General features: G+C 36.0%; 1 protein-coding gene and 1 long non-coding RNA gene across 3 annotated transcripts in view; one reads left to right on the forward strand and one right to left on the reverse strand.

Moving 5' to 3' along the window:
• Positions 2,663–20,024, forward strand: LOC109713998 (probable serine/threonine-protein kinase PBL19). Of its 2 annotated transcripts, XM_020238349.1 has the most exons (6): positions 2,704–2,821; positions 3,138–3,204; positions 3,831–4,236; positions 4,470–4,730; positions 18,260–18,382; positions 19,194–20,024. In XM_020238349.1, the coding sequence occupies exons 3-6, from the start codon at positions 3,862–3,864 to the stop codon at positions 19,704–19,706; spliced, it is 1,272 nt and encodes a 423-aa protein (XP_020093938.1). In that variant the 5' UTR covers positions 2,704–2,821; positions 3,138–3,204; positions 3,831–3,861; the 3' UTR covers positions 19,707–20,024. The 2 variants fall into 2 exon arrangements, with proteins under 2 accessions (XP_020093937.1, XP_020093938.1); XM_020238348.1 differs by lacking the exon at positions 3,138–3,204 and having other exon boundaries at positions 2,663–2,822.
• The window catches only part of LOC109713999, a 52,978-nt gene continuing 37,357 nt past the window's right edge, over positions 4,868–20,488 (reverse strand). Inside the window, exons 3-4 of the long non-coding RNA XR_002217232.1 lie at positions 6,267–6,361; positions 4,868–5,374 (exon numbers count right to left, since the gene is read on the reverse strand). This is a non-coding gene — a long non-coding RNA (uncharacterized LOC109713999). The remainder of the gene's footprint in view (positions 5,375–6,266; positions 6,362–20,488) is intronic.

Consider the following 20,488-nt stretch of genomic DNA (forward strand, 5'->3'; position numbering starts at 1 on the left):
GTTTTTAACCCTATTGAACCGAATAACATTAGAACAATTTGGAACCGGTAAAGAAATAAAATTTTTAAACAGAATAATAATTTAACTGTTAGAGCTATAAATATTTTAAATATAATTTTAACATATAAATTAAAAAGATTAGAATTATTGGTGAGAAAAAAAAATAGTTAGGAATTTGAATTCGATCTGACTAACAATCACAAAACTTATTTCCGAACTCGACGGATTTCAAAATCCATATCCAAATTCAAAACTGACAATTTTCGAAACCCAAAATCAAACCTAAACCAGAAGACTAGAATTCAAACAATTATTTCTGTTTACCATATTTCAAAGTATTTATATGAAACTTAAATTTTTAAAATATAAATTTGAATATAATATTAAATTTTAAATTTAAAAGTGAAATTTAAATTAGAGGAATTTTATATTACTATTTAAAGTTTAAATTCAATGATCATATTATCAAATCATTTAAAATTTTTCTTATATGAAATGCCAAATTATGAAAGGAAAGATAGAGAGAGCAAAAGGAAACAAAGAAAAAATAAAAATTTTGAAAATATAGTCGATGTAAAATGACTAAATTGCCCATGTATTAAAAGACAAAAATATCATTTTTTGAGGTACCTGGTAACCGGTACCTCTCCCAAAGTGACCTGCTATTGCAGGTCACAATTTTAAAAAAACTAAATCTGAGTCGTTGAATACGCGTGAATGAACGGTAACCAAAAAAAAAAAGTATAGAAGCATTACTCTAGACTTTTAAACCGTCTCAATCTTACATTCGCTATCAATGCATCATCCATAGCGGTGACAATTCAAAGCGGCATATCAAGTCGCTATTCCTAAGTTTGATAATTATGCGCATGTAAGCAAAAAATTTCTACCATAAAAGCCATAAAATGTAAGAATGGCAAACTTTACCATTTTTGAATTTCTACAATAATAGTCACCTAGTGAGAAGTCTAGGAATACTGATTTGGTAGCAAACTTTCATCTTCGTGGTTGACAAAAGTTGATGATGGGGCTACTATTGAAAAATTTTATAATTTCAAGATCTATAATGTAACCGCTAGATGTGCTTGAAATTTGGTTATCGAATTCGACTTGATGCTCTTGATTCGCCGACAGCTTTGTTTTTTTTTTTTTTTCCCTACAAAAATTTTTCACGTAAATTCTTGAGTTCTTTTTTTCTTTTTTTTTTTTACCTTCCAGACCAAAATACTGATATCATACTGGGGACCACCATAGCCAGAGATGGGGTAGATGCTGGCACCCATTGCAATCTCACTGTTAATTTGGATGAATCCAGAACACAGTAAGTTGTAGCACCCTGTTGCTTGATATGCATCACTCTACAATTCACCACAACAAGCAACATTAAGAAGCCCATTTTTTGATATCCANACCTTTGAACTTTATTATTATATCAAATATTTCCAAAAATTTGGGTTAACTGTTACACTTCAACCAGAATCATTTGCATATCATTTATGCAAGGGTTAGATCTGGCTTTGACTTTTTTTTTTTTAAAAAAAAAAACCGACCAATTTGGTTATAGTTTATCTCGTAAAATAAACCAAAGGTGGACTTTTTCCTATTCCCGTTTTGAGTATGGAAAGCCCCCTCAACTTTAGTCGATCCTAGAAAAGCCTCCCGAATTATAATTTTTTATAATTATGGTCCTTCTAATTCTAAATTTCTTTTTAGAATTAAGTAAATTTACTAGATTAATTGATAATTTTATCAAATTTTGTTATTTAAGTTATATTATACAGAGTAAAATTATATTAATTAATTATTAATATCTAATTAACCAAAAAATTTAACACAAAAATTGTGACTTAATTAACAATAAAATTTCAGAGAAAAAAGTTAGAAGATGAAGGGAGTATCAATAAACAAGAAAAATTAGAGGGTTAATTTCACACGGCTCCCTGTAAACATATTAAATAACAAATATATTCCCGTAAAAGTTCAGCTTTTTATATTTATCACTATAAAAATCTAGTGATATTCATATTTGCCTCTCTGATTTGTTATCATTAGAGCACTAATTATTTTTTAACAAAAGATAAGTGAAATGACATTTTTGCCATCACAAATATGTTCCTCCAAAAGTCCCAATTGTTAGAGCTTTTATGGAAAAATATCCTTCTAACAGTTATTTTTTTTCTTTCTACCATCACAAATAATCTAAGAGGGATAAAAAGATCAATTTATCTATTAACTAATCATGATTAAGTATTTTATTTATAGTTAACTATATTTTTCTAATAGGTCCTAACGGTAGGAATATATTTGAAACTGTTAGAACTTTTCTAGGGATAAATATGAAAAGTTAAACTTTGTAGGAATATACTTGCTATTCGATATGTTTACAGACAGCTGTATGCAGTTAATCCAAAATTAGAAGTTGAGGAGCCTAGTTCAGAATCTCTACGATTAAGGGGGTCTTTATACAATTTTACCTTTTATTTATTTATTTTTATCCCGAGAAATTTATTTCGCTTTCAACGGCTCTTTTTTTCACATGTCACCTGCTTCTCTCTCTACTCGTTCTCTCTCTCCCTTCCCAACCCTTCTCTCTCTTTCTCCCTCAAATCCCCCTTATTCCCCCCCCCTCCCCCCCACTCCCTTTATTATATATNAGAGAGAGAGAGAGAGAGAGAGAGAGAGAGAGAGAGGAAGTAGAGATTGAGGGATCTTTTAAAGTGGTTGAGCTATAACTCAGCTGCGGCGTTGACTCACTCTCCTTACAATCCTCATGCGACCCAATTCTCAGCTCCTCTGAGGATCATCTGGGTTTCTTGCTCAAGGTGAGTTCTAATTCATGAAGAGTATATAAAAAGCGATAATTTTAATGATTTAGTGGCATCCGTTTATTGTTTTCATTTGTTGGGGTTTGGTTAACTGCCTAAGAAAGTTTGAAATTAAAAAGCGGGATTGTTGGGCTTTGTTTTTAAAAGAAAGAAAAAAAAAAGTGATTTTTATGGTCCTTGGGAGTTGTGAGTTGGTGAGCTGTGGTTAGTTGAGAATTGGGGAATTTTCGAGTAGCAAAAATGTTTACTTGCGTGATGGGGTAAAGCCCAAAAGAGTTTGCTCTCAAAATGATGTTTTTGTTGTGCTTTTACGGGGTTTTCAATGCAACTTTTGGAGGACAAAAGCTTGGCCAAAGAATCATGGGTTTTGCAGAAACAAGTGAGTTCAATTTTGGGTTTTCACATATTGATTTGGCTTCCTTCGATCAGTAGGTCTTGGGATTTTTTTTATAAAATTTTTAATTTTTGTTATTTTTTGGGGGTTTGGGGGGGTGGAAAAATCACTCCTATTTTGTTGGCTTAAGTTAGTAATTTTCATTGCATGACACTTAATTTCAAAATTCACAACTTGATTCTCTCTAGTCTTGTTATGGTTAATGTAGAGATGATGCATGTGTTGCATGGGGGGTTTTAATTTTGAAGAATAATTATCATGATTACAGTTCCAGTATGTTGGATTTAAATGAGACAAAAAATTCAATTTTGCTGCTTTCTATTTTTAATCTGAAGAATAAAAGTTACAAGGGAATAAGAGAGTAAAATGATGCATAAATTTTCATGTTTTTATCAGGGAGATCTTTTATTATGATGCTTGCCCAGTTTTATTTCAAAGAAAATTTAGTACCAAATGCTATGTTAGTTATTTGTTATATCAGACTTGAATGAGAGGAAAAATTGGATTTCGCTGCTCTAGCAAAAGGCATGTTGAGTTCTGAATATACAAGCTTATTCTGTTAAAACTTGAACAACTTCTCTCTAAACATTACTTGTACTCTCTATCTTCAGAATAGAATCAAGATATTCATATAACAAGGGAATGCCGTGCTTCCGCTTCTCGGCATGGGAAAAGGAAGAGCCTCGGGCAAAAAAGTCCCCATCGGCTAGGTCAAGCAGCACAACCTCGACCGATCGTGATGTGAGGAGATCGGGCTCTGACTTGTCATTAAATACATCAGATATTAGTGTTGAATCTTTTGGGAGGTCCCCTTTCCCTAGTTTCTGGCAAAGGCCGAACAATCTCAGGATTTTTACCTTTCAAGAGCTCAGGAATGCTACGAGGAATTTTAGCCGTTCATTGATGCTCGGAGAAGGTGGATTTGGGTGTGTTTATAGGGGTGCGATTAAGAGCCTCGAGGAGCCGATCAAAAGAATTGATGTTGCTGTAAAACAATTAGGGCGTAAAGGGCTGCAGGTAAGTTCCTAATGACTAGTTCTGCTTTCCTAATATCTTTCATATTGGGAACAAATCCTTGAATTTGATGCCTACATATCATACCGTCGATACTTCTTGATTGTATCTACGTAAATGCTATTCATCCAGATTTATTACCTTTGTATTTTGAGTTTGTTGACCATTATTTACAATTTAACTTTCTTTATTATGCTAATTTATTGATACATTTATGCTGCTATTTCATCTTTCAGGGACACAAGGAATGGCTGACAGAAGTAAATGTTCTTGGCGTGGTGCAGCATCCAAATCTTGTTAAGCTAATCGGCTACTGTGCCGAAGACGATGAAAGAGGGACTCAACTGTTGCTTGTGTATGAATTTATGCCAAACAGAAGTGCAGATGACCATTTATCACCAAGATCTCCTAAACCTCTTTCTTGGGTCATGAGACTAAGAATAGCTCTAGATGCTGCTCGTGGCTTGAAGTATCTGCACGAAGAGTCGGAATTTAAGGTTTTCCTCTTTCCTTTTCTTCTTCATTAGAATACAAGTATTTAGTCATAGTATACAAATATTTGCAGACCATACATGTTTTTCTGGTCAACATGAAGCAAAATTTATTGTGGAAGAGTCAGCAGCGATAGATGTCATTTGATCTCCTCGAAATGCACTTGGTTGTTGATAATACTTTAAGAAAACCACAGAAATTTGCCCAATTTCATACATAAATTGCACATAATACATGAACTTGTTTCCTATTCTCTTATGTCACTAAAATACTTCCCAAATAGTTAGAATAGTTCTCATCTGAAGTCTGGACTTCTGGTTAACCAACCACTTAAATCCTCACAGGCATCGCATAACCAAAAAAAAAAAAAGAATTTCAAAAAGGACAGGAATTTCCTAAATAGCAGTTTTTTGTTAGATTCGTCAACTAAATCTTGTGATTGTCACCCAATTAATCAGCCCAGAAATCTGTGCTGGTTTTGGCTTGTCTAGTATGCAAGTCAGACCTCACATATTTCTAACTTTGCTCTATATTAGTTTGCTTCCGTGGCTTACAGTAGATTGATGTGTCGGGTCGTCTTGAATACTTTTTAACCATGTTCTATGCATCATTCCAACTTCTTGTGCACTAGTGTAGGGCCCGAGCTTCGCTGTGGGTAAACACTATTTCAGTTAATTAATATATTATTGTCAAGAATTTAAAATTGAAGAATTTATAACCAAAAAAAAAAAACCAAAATGACGCTTAGAGTGCCTTTATGTACATTATATGAAATCTAATATATGTTCCATTCAACCAAAAAGGTCAACATTGTTCTTCTCAGTATCGTAGCACCTACCAATTCAATATCAAGAGTTTATGCTCAGGGAAAGAAAAAACCAAAAACAACACTTTGAGCTGTAAAAGTCAGTAGTCATATTGCACAAAAAATTTTGCATAAATAATGCATTAGTAATCAATTATCATAATTACTTGAATCATTTATTTTTCAGCCAATTAAAACACTCAACCATGTTACAGTGGCCACCATAACAAAAGTTAACATAGGAAATCATTTATTGTTGCTATCTATTTTGACAATATATTAAAACTCATAGAGGCGCATCATTTCTAACAATATGCAATTTAAAATTCTAAATAAGAAGCAAAACTAATATTACATAAGGAAGATGACTTGTTGATTGCCTAATTGCCTGTTTTCATAATGGTTAAAAAGTTTTGAAGAAATTATAAAGTAAAAGGCAAAGAGTTATATTTCTCATCAAATTACTAATCATCATTCATCTAAGGTATCACTTATACTACTAAAGTAGATAAACTACTTAAGTAAACACCACAAAGTAGAAATAAGTTAATCGTAACATTGTCCATTCCATTCTGGTAAAATTGGTAGAGACAATTGGCAATCAGCAAAAATAAAAAAATCAATAAATGATAGTTGAATATTACAACCGAAAGGATGCAAGGGATCAATACTAAACTATGACAACATGAAATTAAATTAATTAAAAAACAAGAAGTTTAACAAGACTCTCCTTTACCTTCATTTGGGTAATAAATTTTGTTCACAAAGCCAATAGATGGGAACTTGCAAGGATAAGCATCAGGTAGTTCAGCTTTTATCCGCCATGAACCCCTTCCATAAAAATACCCACCAATTAGATATTTGTAATCTTAGAAAATATTAATTGTTTGAATCAAATATATATATTATAGTAGAGTCCGACTATGGTGCTTCTGGAAGCATCACTTATGTGGTGCTTCCAATTTTTTAACCTTTAGATCAACTCTTTGACCATTTCTAGCTATTGGATTAATATTATTCCCATAAGGGGATCACTATACCTTAGGGAGACCACTATCATTCCAACCCTACAATTTTTTGATCTAAGGGCCAAAAAGTCGGAAGCACCAACTCCTTTATACTTCCGGAAGCATAGTAGCCCTACACTATTGTAGTATGATTAGATAATAAAAGAAAAAAATAGAATAATATTGTGGAGCCCCTTCTCAGACATTTTGCCGCAAACTGTATAAACAAAAAAACGAAGTGAAATTATGAAAAGATATTAATTTTCTAATGAATTTTTGTAATAGAAAAAAAAAACCATTCTACACCATTTTACAAATTAGTCTAATTGGCAAGGAGGTCTGTGGATCACAAATATATACATGTAATTCATAGGACAAAAAAAAAAAGATTGGCACTTGAATAAAAATTTCTTTCTTTCAAAAATATTTTATTATTGATTCTCTTCATCACCTATTTCATCCTATAGCAGATAAAACGAATGGATTGTTTTCTTTCTACTCTGGTATGCTCATTCTATGCTGCATCACTGGTGATGATAATAATAATAAATAAATGGAATATAAATAAATTTCTTATCCACTGTTTACGATTATGATTGCGAGGTTGGATCACACCGATCTCTTCCCCGCTACTGCTGCTAGGGGAAGGGGGGACGCCCTGTGTCAACGACATCTTGTTGAGGCATGATCTAGAGAAGGATGATGCCATAGAGCACGTCGGGGCCAACTCGTCGCAGCTCATTGCTCCGGCAATAGAGGTGAGGCGCTTCAAGGGTTTTCGACCGAGGCGGTGAGATCTAGTTGACAAAGCTTGCGAGGCGAGCACCTGGCGAAGGAGGGGCCTTGGATCTCCAGAACTCTTGGATCCAGCTTCGGATGGAGCTTGATTTTTCTTTGAGAGGATCAGTGGAGCTGTAAGGATCTGATAGTGGGGTGGTGGCGGTGGACCGGGTCAGGTCAGGACCCAGTTTGGATCGGCTTGAGCCGAGCGGAAGAGGGCAGCGACTCAGAGGATAAGGAAAACCCAATCGAAGGTCGTTGAAATGCTCTCTTGCAAGCTCCAGGAGATCAACCTTGGTGATGCCTCTCCAATAGCGTGGCCGGTGTCAGAGTGGAGTTGCTTCCCAGGGATGAATGGTGCAGCAGCATGAGGGCTTTGTGAGTCCATTCATAGATAGATAGATAGCAAGAAGATGAAATCTAAAGAGACAGAAAGTGTTGGAACAAATACCGCAATGAAAATCTGATTGTGATTAAAATCTAACTAATTTTGTGATAAAAATAAATAAATCAAACTTACAGATAGACGCAAATATTCCAATAAAGATTTGATCTTATCCGGAAGCGTGCGAGGCACTGCCCTAAGGCGTATTCCCGTCCTTACATGCAGAATTAACCGAAAATAACACCCCAAGGTACAACCGGAATTCCTCCTCCTGTGAGCACGATCATGAAGGAGGTTGACGGAGATTATTTCAACACCCAGTGGATAAGGGGAATGTTCAAAAATGAAAGATAAAAGAATCAATGAATAGAGATTAACCAATCATCTAATATCTTTTCTACCTGCTCTGTCATAAGCAAGAAGAAAAGAAAATGCATAAAAGGAAAGAGGATTGCACGTTCTTTCTCGTTACGAGAAAGAAGCGGAATCCGCGCAACGGAATGAGATTCCTATGGCGCAAGAAACGGAATGGAACGGTAAAAATATCCCGTTAGTTTCTTTCTCATTAAGAAACATAATAAAATAAATAAAATAAATAAATAAATAAATAAATAAATAAATAAATAAAATAATAAATAAATAAATACCAAATAAATTTAAAGTTCAAATAAAATAAATTCAAATTCAAATTTTGAGTTTTTCTCCAACAATCCCCCACAAAACTCAAAATTTTAAAATACAAATTAAAGAAAAAAAAATTACTCGGTGTTTATACTATGCAATGGGTGAGGTGTCTTTAAGAGACTTAACCCCACTTAGTGTAAGCAGTTTCCATCAGACAGAATCGGAGTGAACCAGGTCTTGAACTACGTTCCTTTGACCCTGACTTCAATCACCACACACACAGTATAGAATTCTCCGTCGTGGATCTGTGCGTTAATGACCATGCACAGTACTTTGATTTTTCATAAGAGTTTCTATGGATAGCCTATATCACATATGTCACGCCCCCGCCTCGAAACCCCTACCAATTTGGCACGATTCGGGCGCGGCGAACGGACGCCGAACGAACAGCACCTCTCCCGTCCGCCCAAGGCTCAACAACAGATCGAGTACAAGAATTTACCCAGGATATTAAATTCTATAAGTACACAATTAACGGGGCACAAACAGTGCCAACAACAAAGAGCAAGTAATCCACAAGATACACAAGTGAAATAAAGAGAGAACTTACTACCTATTACATCGCATTTGCATTTTGTATACAATTACATTCTTTTCCTCAAAATGAATACATATTTTCATCAAATACATAGCTCTCCAAAATCCTCACCTACATGATACTCTCTCAAATACATAGGTGTGCTAATGCGAAAGGAAAGCTACTACTCTACCAAAAATCCTCACTGGTCGGGCGCGATGCCCTTGCCGCGGTCCTCGCCCAGCAAATCTGTACCTAGCCCTGGAAATAGAGTGGGGTGAGAATTATCTTCCATAGTTCACAGTAGGGCCACCGATTCTGCCGATCTCCCCACTAGGTCCAAGTGGGCACAATAGGGCCACCGATTCTGCCGATCTCCCCACTAGGTCCAAGTGGGCACAAGTAACAACGATATATATATATATATATATATATATATATATATATATATATATATATATATATATATATATATATANAATTCGTACATACACGATCAACAGGACACAAATAGTGCCAACAACGAAGAGCAAGTAATCCACAAGATACACAAGTGAAATAAAGAGAGAACTACTAACTATTACATCACATTTGCATTCTTTATACAATTACATTTTCTTTCCCAAAATGAATACATGCTCATCAAGTACATAGCTCTCCAAAGTCCTCACCTACATAAATCTCTCTCAAATACATAGGTGTGCTAATGCAAAAGGAAAGCTATTACTCTACCAATAATCCTCACTTGTCGGGCGCGATACCCTTGCCGTGGTCCTCGCCCGGCAAACCTGTATCTAGCCCTGGAAATAAAGTGGGGTGAGAACTATCTTCCATAGTTCCCACTGGGCTCGGCCGTCGACTCCGCCGATCTCTCCACTAGGTCCAAGTGGGCAAAAGTAATATATATATATATATATATATATATATATATATATATATATATATATATATCAAAGCTGTAAAGACATAATAGAAAAACTATGCTACTATGCCCATAATCATGTAAAATGAATGTATGCATCAATTAGTAAAAGTTTTCTATCATGCTAACAAGTTCGATCCATGTTCGATAAGCAATGTTCGATGACAATATTAACTTTTCATTACCCAATCTGTGGCAAACCCTTGGGTTTGCCTACGCCTCACATATCCATCCCATTGGGTAAGGAGGTTCTATGTGCCCCCGAATCCGGGACTGTCTGCGGACATCAATTCTATCCTAATCGTCCGACACTTCGGAGTACTCGACGACCAATCCTCTCCATGTGAGGATATGGATGGCTTTACCATCCCGAATAACAGACCGTGAGCTTGATCAATCCTCTCCACGTGAGGATACCCTACGAACTAGGGCCAACATTCTCTCGGAACTCATCTATTCCGACATTCATGCATAATTACTTAGCTATACTACTAAGTTCATTGTTCACGAGTCATTTTCTAGGGAATCCACCTATCCCTAAGTTCATGAACCTCTAGTGTCAAATACATTACATAATGCCACTCGTTCTATTCTTTAAACATTTAGATGCCACTCTCTATGTCACTAAATAACCATCGAGTTCATCTCTTCACTTTAGCACTATAGGATCTACGTTCCGACCCAATCCTTACCTATCCATTTCACCAAGTATTCCATGCACACTAGGTTAACATTTAGAAGCATAAGAAAAAGGTACTACAATGCAATCCTACAATGCAACATGCAAGAGATGAGATTATATGTTATTCTAAGACATAATAGAGAATTCGATTGCTTCGGGATGACACCACCCACCTTTTGAGGTATGAAGGTTCTAGAAATGCTTCCCAACGAACGTTACAACGATGTCTCGGCCTCCTTGGTCCAAAACGGTGCTCAATCGGCTATATTTCGCCGATAGCTTTTCACCCGCTCGACGAATCAAAAATCCGACTTCCCCCCGCGTTTAGGCACCTATCAATTAGGTTTACAAGCTACTAAATGAGATCAATCTCATGTATTTCGAAAAACCCCTATTTGGGTGCCCTAGGGTTCACATCTTGCAATTAGCACTATAGAACCCTAGCTTCTAGCTCTATTCCACCATTAATGGTGCTAGAGGTCGATTTGACCTCCTCTCAAAAGCCAAAAACCCAAAAACCCTAAGTTCTACCATTAGGGTTCAAGAGCTTACCTTTAGGTTAGCTCCAATAAAGAGGAGAGGAAGAGGAGAAAATGCTCCAAGCCTTCCCTAGCTTGCTCTCCTTCTTCTTCTCCTTTCTTTCTCCTTCTTCTTCTTCTCCTTCTTTTCTTCTCTTTTCTTTCTTTCTAGAAAGAGAGAGGGAGAGAGAGAGAGATGAGAGTTGGGAGGGAAATGAGAGAGGGAGAGAGAGCCCTTTGCTCTCTATACTCTCTAACTAAGACATAATTGCAGCCAAGCCCCTCAACTTTTCATTTCTCAAACTGCTCTGCCTGGGCAGTTTTCGCGCGGAGGGACCGGCCCTCCCAATGATGGACCGGTCCCCGAGAGCCTTCTACCTGGTTGCGCTTACGGGAACCGGTCCCTCTGGCGAGGGGTTGCATCGGCTGTCCGTCGCAACCTCAGCTACGGGGATCGGTCCTTCCCTGCCAGGGACCGGTCCCCGAGAGCAACTCGGCGCAAACCCCTTCTCTGCCAGCATTCTTGCTTACGGGAACCGGTCCCCACCACCAGGGACCGGTCCCCGAGAGCAGAACCTGCCAAATGCATATTTTTGCATCTTTGCTCTCGCGGACTCGACTCCAAAGCACTTTTTGTGTTTTGGACATTTCTAGCTTCTCTGAAGCCTACTCACTCGACAATTAGTCGATCCTGGACGAAGTCCAACTCTCGGATTTCGAGAATTCACTTCCTTACAACATAGTCGCGGCCACATACGGATATTCTTATATAGGTGGTTTTCTCCAGGGATATGCGTAGAGTTTCTATGGATAGCCCATATCACATAGCCGCGGCCACATACGGATATTCTTATATAGGTGGTTTCCTCTAGGGATATGTGTAGAGTCACATCTCGCGAAAATCATCGCCTTGGATCCCATTAAGAGCTGTCAGCTCAACCTAATCCACTGCACAGAGCACTACTCACCATAGGGATGGGATTGGAGCTAAAGCTCCTCTATAAAATGTGTAGAAAGTGCTTTTTGGCCAACCTGGTAGCTTGTTTTTACCACATTGAACCTTCTTCAAGGGATCTCCTATCACAAAGGTTGGGTTCCCACTGCAGGAAGGCCCTTTACGGGCAAGGTCCCATCCCCCTCGATGACAGCAGGACCATAGTCCTCTTTAGGCCTTCAATCTGGTAATCTGCAAGATTCTGATCAAATTTGACAAAACTCAAATAAATAATATGATAGAAAATTAACCATCTAACAGATTTCTATCTCAATATAACATAAATGTTAACTTTAGAATTTATCAATTTTATTTACAAGTTAAACACTAAGATAAACAAAATTAAATCATGAGGGTAATTATAATATCAAAATTTATCAAACTGATAAAACAGACTCGCCCTACAAGTTGACGTACACTAAAATTTAAAATTGAAATTTAATCATGTTGAATAGAGTTTGATTCAACAGCAAATAGATGCTCTAAACAATTTTAAAAAAATTGATTTCAATTAAGTAATTTCGAGCAATAACATATGCAATGAAATAATTTATACTGCAATAGAGTTAAGAATCTCTGCATCACGTAAAAAAAATAAGAAGTAAAATGGTGTCTGGTTAGTGGGTGTAGTTTGAAGATGCTACTTTAGCAATTGTGGCTCAAATCCCAATTGAAACAGTTTTTTTTTTTTTTTTTTTTTAGAAAATACTGTAGCAATTTTCTTTCCTCTTTTCTTTTTTTTCAAACAAAATTTTACTGTAGCAAAATTTTACTGTAGAAAGTAAAGAGTGGTGGTCTGGTAGGGTTGTAGTTGAAGATGCTACTTTAGCCAATCGTGGGTTCAAATCCCAATTGAAATAGTTTTTTTTTTTTTTTTTTTTAAGAAAATACTATAGCAATTTTTCTTTCCTCTTTTCTTTTTTTTTTCAACAAAAAATTTTACTGTAGGCAAAACTCAAAAACATGTACACAGGAAAACTGTAACAAAAACCTTTTACTTATGGCTATATATAAGAAAATTACAGTAGCAACACTTATTTATCTTTTTAGGTGTATGTACTATGTACCGTAGCATTATTATATATATATATATATTATATATATATATATAATTATATATATATATATAAAATATCCGTATAATGTCTCTATTGAAAACAAATAATGCTACAGTTTTTTTTTTTTTAATCAAAACAGTAAAATATATATATATGTATTTTTTTCTGCGAAAAATAGTATATATATAAATTAACTTAAACTTTAAAAAACCGCACATCTTAAAAAAAATTTATTGTAGCAAAACCTTTTTTTTAAAAAAAATCCTTACAAGTAGTTTTTTTTTTTTAAAAAAAAAAAACTTATAACAAAACAGTAAAACCGTTTTTTTTTTTTTAAATCACCAAAGGGTTTTACTGTAGCAAACTCAAATCGTACACAAATAGAATTACATTTACTGTTGCAAAAATTCCACCCTTTTGGATCCGTATGGTATAAAAAAAAAACAATAAGAGAAGGTAATAATTTGCAAATAAACAATATACAATTAGAATTTAAAAATGCTAATCCCAATTTATTTAAATTTGAATGACAAGCATACAAGCAAGTTGTCAAACAGATTTATATGCAATGTATATATATATATATATTTTAATGGATTAGTACCGTCAGATTTAATCACAATCAGGTAGGAATTTACGCCTTAGATTGTTGGAACAAATACTGCAACGAAAATCTAATTTTGATTAAAATCTAACTAATTTTGTAATAAAAATAAATAAATCAAACTTATAGATAGACGCAAATATTCCAATAAAGATTTGATCTTATCTGGAAGTGTGCGACGCACTGCCCTAAGGTGTATTCTCGTCCTTACGTGCGGAATTAACCGGAAATAACACCCCAAGGTACGACCGGAATTCCTCCCCCTGCGAGCACGATCGTGAAGGAAGTTGACGGAGATTCTTTCAACACCCAGTGGATAAGGGGAATGTTCAAAAATGAAAGATAAAAGAATCAATGGATAGAGATTAACCACTCATCTAATATCTTTTCTACCTGCTCTGTCATAAGCAAGAAGAAAAGAAAATGCATAAAAGGAAAGAGGATTCCGTTCTTTCTCGTTACGAGAAAGAAGCGGAATCCGCGCAACGGAATGAGATTCCTTTGGCGCAAGAAACGGAACGGAACGGGAAAAATATCCCGTTAGTTTCTTTCTCATTAAGAAACATAATAAAATAAATAAATTAAATAAATAAATAAATAAGTAAAACAATAAATAAATAAATACCAAATAAATTTAAAGTTCAAATAAAATAAATTCAAATTCAAATTTTGAGTTTTTCTCCAACAGAAAGAAGGCCTCCATGAGTAATTATTGCCTAAGAGCCTATATAGGGAGGGAATAATCATTGTCTGGTAGGGGAGGGTGTGACGTTCAACTTTCTAAAGGGTCACCCATCCTAAAATTACTCTAACTCTAGCATGCTTAACCCTCTTAACCTCTTGGGTCTAACCACCGCTTAATATGCTATAGCAAGATTGAGAAGTTTAGTCCTATTATATCTCATATATAGGACTATTTCAATTCTTGGAAATGTCACAATCATCCTCCTTTTGAGCCTTGACGTCCCTATTAGGCTCGAGCATATTCACAAACACCAAGCAATGTGAGACTTATCTCGCTAGTCTTTAGCCGACCTTGTGGGGAGCCGCGCTCCACTCACAACGATCATCAGCAGGGGAGCCATGCTCTACCCGTTGTATAACCCTAGCTCAACTGAGACTCATGTCACATTTTTGGCTATTGATTGGACTGAAACCAACTGTGACGTCCTGCAGTCATCGCCCAAAATGCTATGGCCGGGCTAAGAAGTTTAGCTCTATTATATAAGAGGGTTAAGAGGGGTAATAGGAATCTGTGTTTGTGGCGGATCTGTCCGTCCTGTGAGCAAAATTGTGTTTAAAAAAATAGGCATTTTTTTGCTCGCTCTATTTCAAAATTGTACCTTTTTTCTAAAAGGGTTTACAAAAAGGGTCCTGGGGCATGATAGTGTGACGCGCTACTTCCCAGGGAATCACCTATCCTAGAACTACTCTGGCCCTAGCACGTTTAACCCTCTTAACCTCTTAGGCCTAGCTACTGCTCAAAATGCTATAGCCGGGTTAAAAGGTTTAGCTATATTATATCTCACATATAGGACTTATAAATCCTGGAGTGTCACATTCCTCCTCTCTTAAGCTCTGACGTTCTCGTTAGACTCGAGCACACTTACAAGTATCAGGCGATGTGAGACTCGTCTCGCTAGCCTTAGTGACCTTGTGGGGAGTTGCACTTCACCCACAATGATCGTTAGTCAGGAACCCGTGCTCTACCCGTTGTATGATCCTAGCTCAGCCGAGACTTATTTCACACTTCCGACTGGTGATTGGCTCTGATACCAACTGTGATGCTCCACTTCCTAGGGAGTACCCATCCTAGAACTACTCTACTTCTAGCACGCTTAACCCTCTTAACCTCTTGGTCCTAATCACTGCTTAAAATGCTATAGTCGAGTTAAGAAACTAAAAAGCACCAAGCAATATGAGACTCTTACTAATCTTACTCGACCTTGTGGGGAGCCGCAGTCCACCCACAATGGTCGTCAGCCGGGAAGCTGCGCTTTGCCCGCTATATGACCCTGGCTCAACTGAGACTCATCTCATTCTTTCTATTGGTGATTGGCTTTGATACCAACTGTGACGTCCTGCTTCCGAGAGTCACCCATTCTAAAACTACTCTAGTCCCAGCGCGCTTAACCCTCTTAACCTCTTGGGCCTAGCCACCGTCCAAAATGCTATAGCCGGATTAAAAGGTTTAGCCCTATTATATCTTATATATAGGATTGTTCCAAATCCTAGGGGTATCACAGAGGGTCTTCAGTAATTATTGCCCTGGGAGAGTCTTTAGTAATTATTGCCTATGAGAGGGTATAGGGAGAAATGAAAGTATTTTTGTTGTTTGACAAGGTTCTAGCGTATTCCCCGAAATAAACAAAATGATGTTTGTAATTTTCTTGAAATAAGAGAAGAATAGTGGGAAAAGTAGAGTGCAATATTCCAAAATGCCAAGTTTGCCCTCATGTATGTTTCAAATTTATATCTTTGTTTAATATATATACAATACATAATAAAAGTAAAAATGTATATTGTTTAATTGAATAATTAAATATCGAGACATTATGATTAAAAAAAAAAATATATTATTAGAAGTACAATAGAACCGTAACTAATTGTCGTGATAATAAATAAATTTTACAATAATGATATCTTTATTATGCCATAATAGAAGCAATAACAATAAACTAAGATATGCTACCATTAACAACATAGTTCAAAGTAAATAATTTTATAGGCTTATCCCATAAACCAAGTAGCATACGCTGCTAGCAAATCTACATTTTGTGTGACTTAAAATATCTCTATATTATGCTGCCATTAATTCCATATAGTTCAAAGTAAATAATTTTATAGGCATATCTCATAAACTAAGTAGCATACGGTTGCCAGCAAATGTACATTTTGTGCGACTTAAAATTTACATAGTCAAAGCACGACTGTTTTAGGAAAAGAACTTCACAAATTATACAGGTTTTGACTTAACTTTCATCCAAAGTATTAGACAACCCACAATTTCCGTGACTTCATTTCATAGTCAAAGCATATGACTGTTTTAGGGAAAGAACTTCACAGATTCTACAGGTTTTGACTTAAAATTTAATCCAAAGTATTAGACAACCCACAATTTGTGCGACTTCATCCCTTATGCAACATAGGAACACCAATGAAATTGGGTCATACAACTTAGAGCAAATAGCCAGCATCACAATGAACCAAGTAATCAGATATTAGATTAGATCAGGTTAGTGAGATGGCCAAATCAAAACGGCAGCAGTTTCGAGGCATCATAACCCCTGACAACTTTTGCCCTGCCTCTGCTAAACCCCAGGGATAAATCCTATTCGATGGTTTGAGTAGAATAAAATTAACGGGTTATTCCATAAAAAATGGAATAATTAATCCATGCAGGTGTTATTATATATGAGGTTATTCTGTGTCAAAACCAACTTGATTGGAGCAATCTACTGCGCCTGTAGTTATGAACCACCATCGAAAGTTTATTGATAACTCTGTTGAAAATTATCACAATTATAGACCACTCGTGTACATAAAGTGGAAATAAGGAAAAATTATACTCTTTCTAAATGAACTTTAGCTTTACACATGCTTCTCAAATTATGAGGTGCGTGACACTTTGATCATCCAACTTTAATTTGTTACAATTTTTAATTCAAACTTTCTGGATTATTGTAATCAAATCTTGCGATCTAAATTAGTTGACGGATAGTGACGTGTTGCTGATGTAACAGTTATGTGGCTGTGCTGTAGTTGATGATTCCTCAGCAATTCCTGCATGAGGCCTTTGCTGCCATCAATGCTGTCAATGCTCCAAAATCGATGTCGTAACACCACAACATCAAAAGGAAGGGGATGATCTCTCTCTCGAAAAACATAGGAGCACCAAAAAAAAGAAAAAAGATGTCTCAAATGCTTATTTCCAAGGTAAAAACATACAGAACTTAACATGAATTATGAACCATTTTGGAAAAGCTATGCAACCTTTCAAAATTTTGATTTTAGTCACTCAACGACATTCTGACTTTAAATAACTAGCTTAAATTTTAAAGTCAAAGTGTCGTTGACTGATTCAAATCAGACAAATTGAAAGGTTGGATAGTAAAATTAAAATTTTGAAAGGTTGGGTAGCCATTTCAAAATGGTCCATAGTTTAGGTAAGTTCTGTACGTTTTTGCCTATTTTAAAAAAATTGAGAACCAAAATAAAATGGGTGAGAATGATGCTGTTGGTACGAAGAAAGAAGAGATCTAGCCTCAAGGTATTTGGAACGTGAATTTACAAATTTACCCCCACTCGATGACTTTGCACTTGGCCAAAATCTCCTCACATTGGTACTGAGTGACCGGTACCGGTATCAACCACAGCTCGTCACATCTTTTGCACAATTTAATCGCAACTGTCTACTTCATATAGTTTAAGGGTTCAAATTTGAGTGTTGTATAAGAGCACGACATATGTAAACTTTGTCACTGTACAAAAAGAAAGAACAATGGATTTTGCTACTTGAATTATGTAGATTAGATCTTTTGAATGGTTTCTGATATTGAAAATATCATGTATTCACAGATAATATTTCGTGACATGAAGACGTCCAACATTCTTCTGGATGAGCATTGGAATGCAAAATTATCCGACTTTGGGTTGGCTAGACTTGGACCATCAGAAGAATCGAGCCATGTTTCTACGGCGGTATGCGCAACTCTACAAATGTAGATCTCCTCTATTTTGTTGATTATTCTGCTGGTGCAAGTGTTCTTCAACATTATTTATAACTTTAACATAATAATTTTATATTGCATATTTGAAGATTATGATAGTATAAACGGGATATTCTTTCATTATGGCATTAAATCTCCACTTCGGTGGGATGCGTAGTTAAGATATAGTCACAGATTACCTTTCTATTGACATGTGCTTCAAATTGATCCTTATTTTACAAAAAGAAAATGGCATATTAGTACATATTGATAATCCATCATTTTGATTTATTATTCCCATTCTACATTTAGACGAAGCAGAAATTTTTTTTGTGATTTTGAAAACTTTCTTGTTTTTTTTTGTACAAAAATAAAAAGTCATGCTTTATGCATAGTATATAGATCATAATATACTAAACACATATATCATTTATTCATTATATTTAGTTCATAATGTGTTATAAAAATACATGTTTTACTAGATCTTGATACATCCAATTATCATCAATGTCTCCTTAACAGTATTTTTGTCCTGCTACATGGTGGAAAGAATTTCCGACCTTGCTAGTGTACTTTTGACAAGTATGTTTAAGTGCATCTTCCTCGATATAATGCGATGACCAAACTCTTTGTGGCATGTTTATGCATATTCAATTACGATGATATCCTCTTAAGATATATTGTATACTTCTTTTTTTTTTTTTTTTGAGAATCATGTATAGCTTAATATTTCTGCGACTTCTTGAATACTAGGCACTATTCTCCTCCCTTCTTTATGATATTATGAAAATAAATCCAAACAGGTAGTAGGAACCATCGGATATGCAGCTCCTGAATACATCCACACTGGGCGGCTCACCACCAAGAGCGACATTTGGAGCTACGGTGTGGTTCTCTACGAACTCATCACTGGCCGCCGCCCCATGGACAGGAACCGGCCAAGGGGTGAGCAAAACCTCTTGGAATGGGTGAAGCCATTTGTATCTGACGTGAAAAAATTCCCCTCAATTATCGATCCAAGAATCGAAGGAAACTGCTCTGTAAAATCTGTGACCAAGCTCGCTTTTGTGGCGAACCGGTGCTTGGTGCGGCATCCGAGGTCTCGGCCCAAGATGAGCGAGGTGGTAGACATGGTCCAAAAGATACTTGAAAATGTGGAGACCGGAACCCTGGAGGTACCGCGGAGAATCTCTTCCGAAGAAGAAAGGAAGAAAAAAGGGCTAGACTTGAAAAAGAGGCTCGCAGATTTAAAGGCGGGCGAGGTAAAATGGATTATGTGGACAGGTTGGAGAGCAAAGCTGGTAAAAACACACTGAGCCAATATCAAAGAGAAGGTTTGTGGTGATCATACATTGAAGATCAGATTTACTACAATAGTAAATTGCCGTAAATAATGATGATTTATTTTCCTGTTTTAAGGGGTTAAATGCATATTGTGCAATCACCAAAATTGCAGAATAATGTTGGGTTGTTGATGTTAATACGGGGCAAGAGTAAATTGCCTCTGGCATATCAGATGATGTAAAAATTAATGATCATTTTCATGCTATACCTACAAGTTTATGTAGCACCTTGTGCATATAACTTTTCTCTGCTAAGAATGAAAAATTTCTCTTATTGTGCTCCGTCGGTAATTCTTTTGTGTTGCATTATACGCACTACAATTTTTTTTTTTTTGGTCATTGGAAGTGCATTTGATGGTCATGGTTACTCTCATTCGCTTGTAACTGATTTAAGGGAAAATTGGTCTATGAACTCCAAGTTGTACTTTTTTTTTTTGTTTGCGTAGTTTGCATACTGAAAGTAGTGATGGAGGTCTCCTTAGGTTATCTTGGCTAGAGTACTTATCTAGAGCATGTTTGGGTAGAAAGTAGTGATTGAGGTCTCTTTAGGTTACCTTTGGCTAGAGTACTTATCTAGAGCATATTTGGGTATAAGTGGTGCTCTTGCAGAAGTGTTGTTTAAGTAGTTTTAAAAAGAGCACTATCAGCTTGATGTTGTAGCTGAGTTGGGGCCCAACTTTTTCTTTTTTTTTTTTGGTTAACAAATTCTTGTCAAAACAAAAGCACTGATCATTGTTTGCTAAATGTTTGATTGC

Source organism: Ananas comosus, linkage group 8 (assembly GCF_001540865.1).
Source record: "Ananas comosus cultivar F153 linkage group 8, ASM154086v1, whole genome shotgun sequence".
Taxonomy (NCBI): domain Eukaryota; kingdom Viridiplantae; phylum Streptophyta; class Magnoliopsida; order Poales; family Bromeliaceae; genus Ananas; species Ananas comosus.

What these genes read in the sequence shown, in the direction of transcription:
- LOC109713998 (XM_020238348.1), top strand. Translation starts at nt 3,862, where the DNA reads ATGCCGTGCTTCCGCTTCTCGGCATGGGAAAAGGAAGAGCCTCGGGCA. An exon ending in TAGGGCGTAAAGGGCTGCAG is followed by an intron (nt 4,237 to 4,469) that starts GTAAGTTCCTAA and finishes TTCATCTTTCAG; the next exon opens with GGACACAAGGAATGGCTGAC. An exon ending in ACGAAGAGTCGGAATTTAAG is followed by an intron (nt 4,731 to 18,259) that starts GTTTTCCTCTTT and finishes ATGTATTCACAG; the next exon opens with ATAATATTTCGTGACATGAA.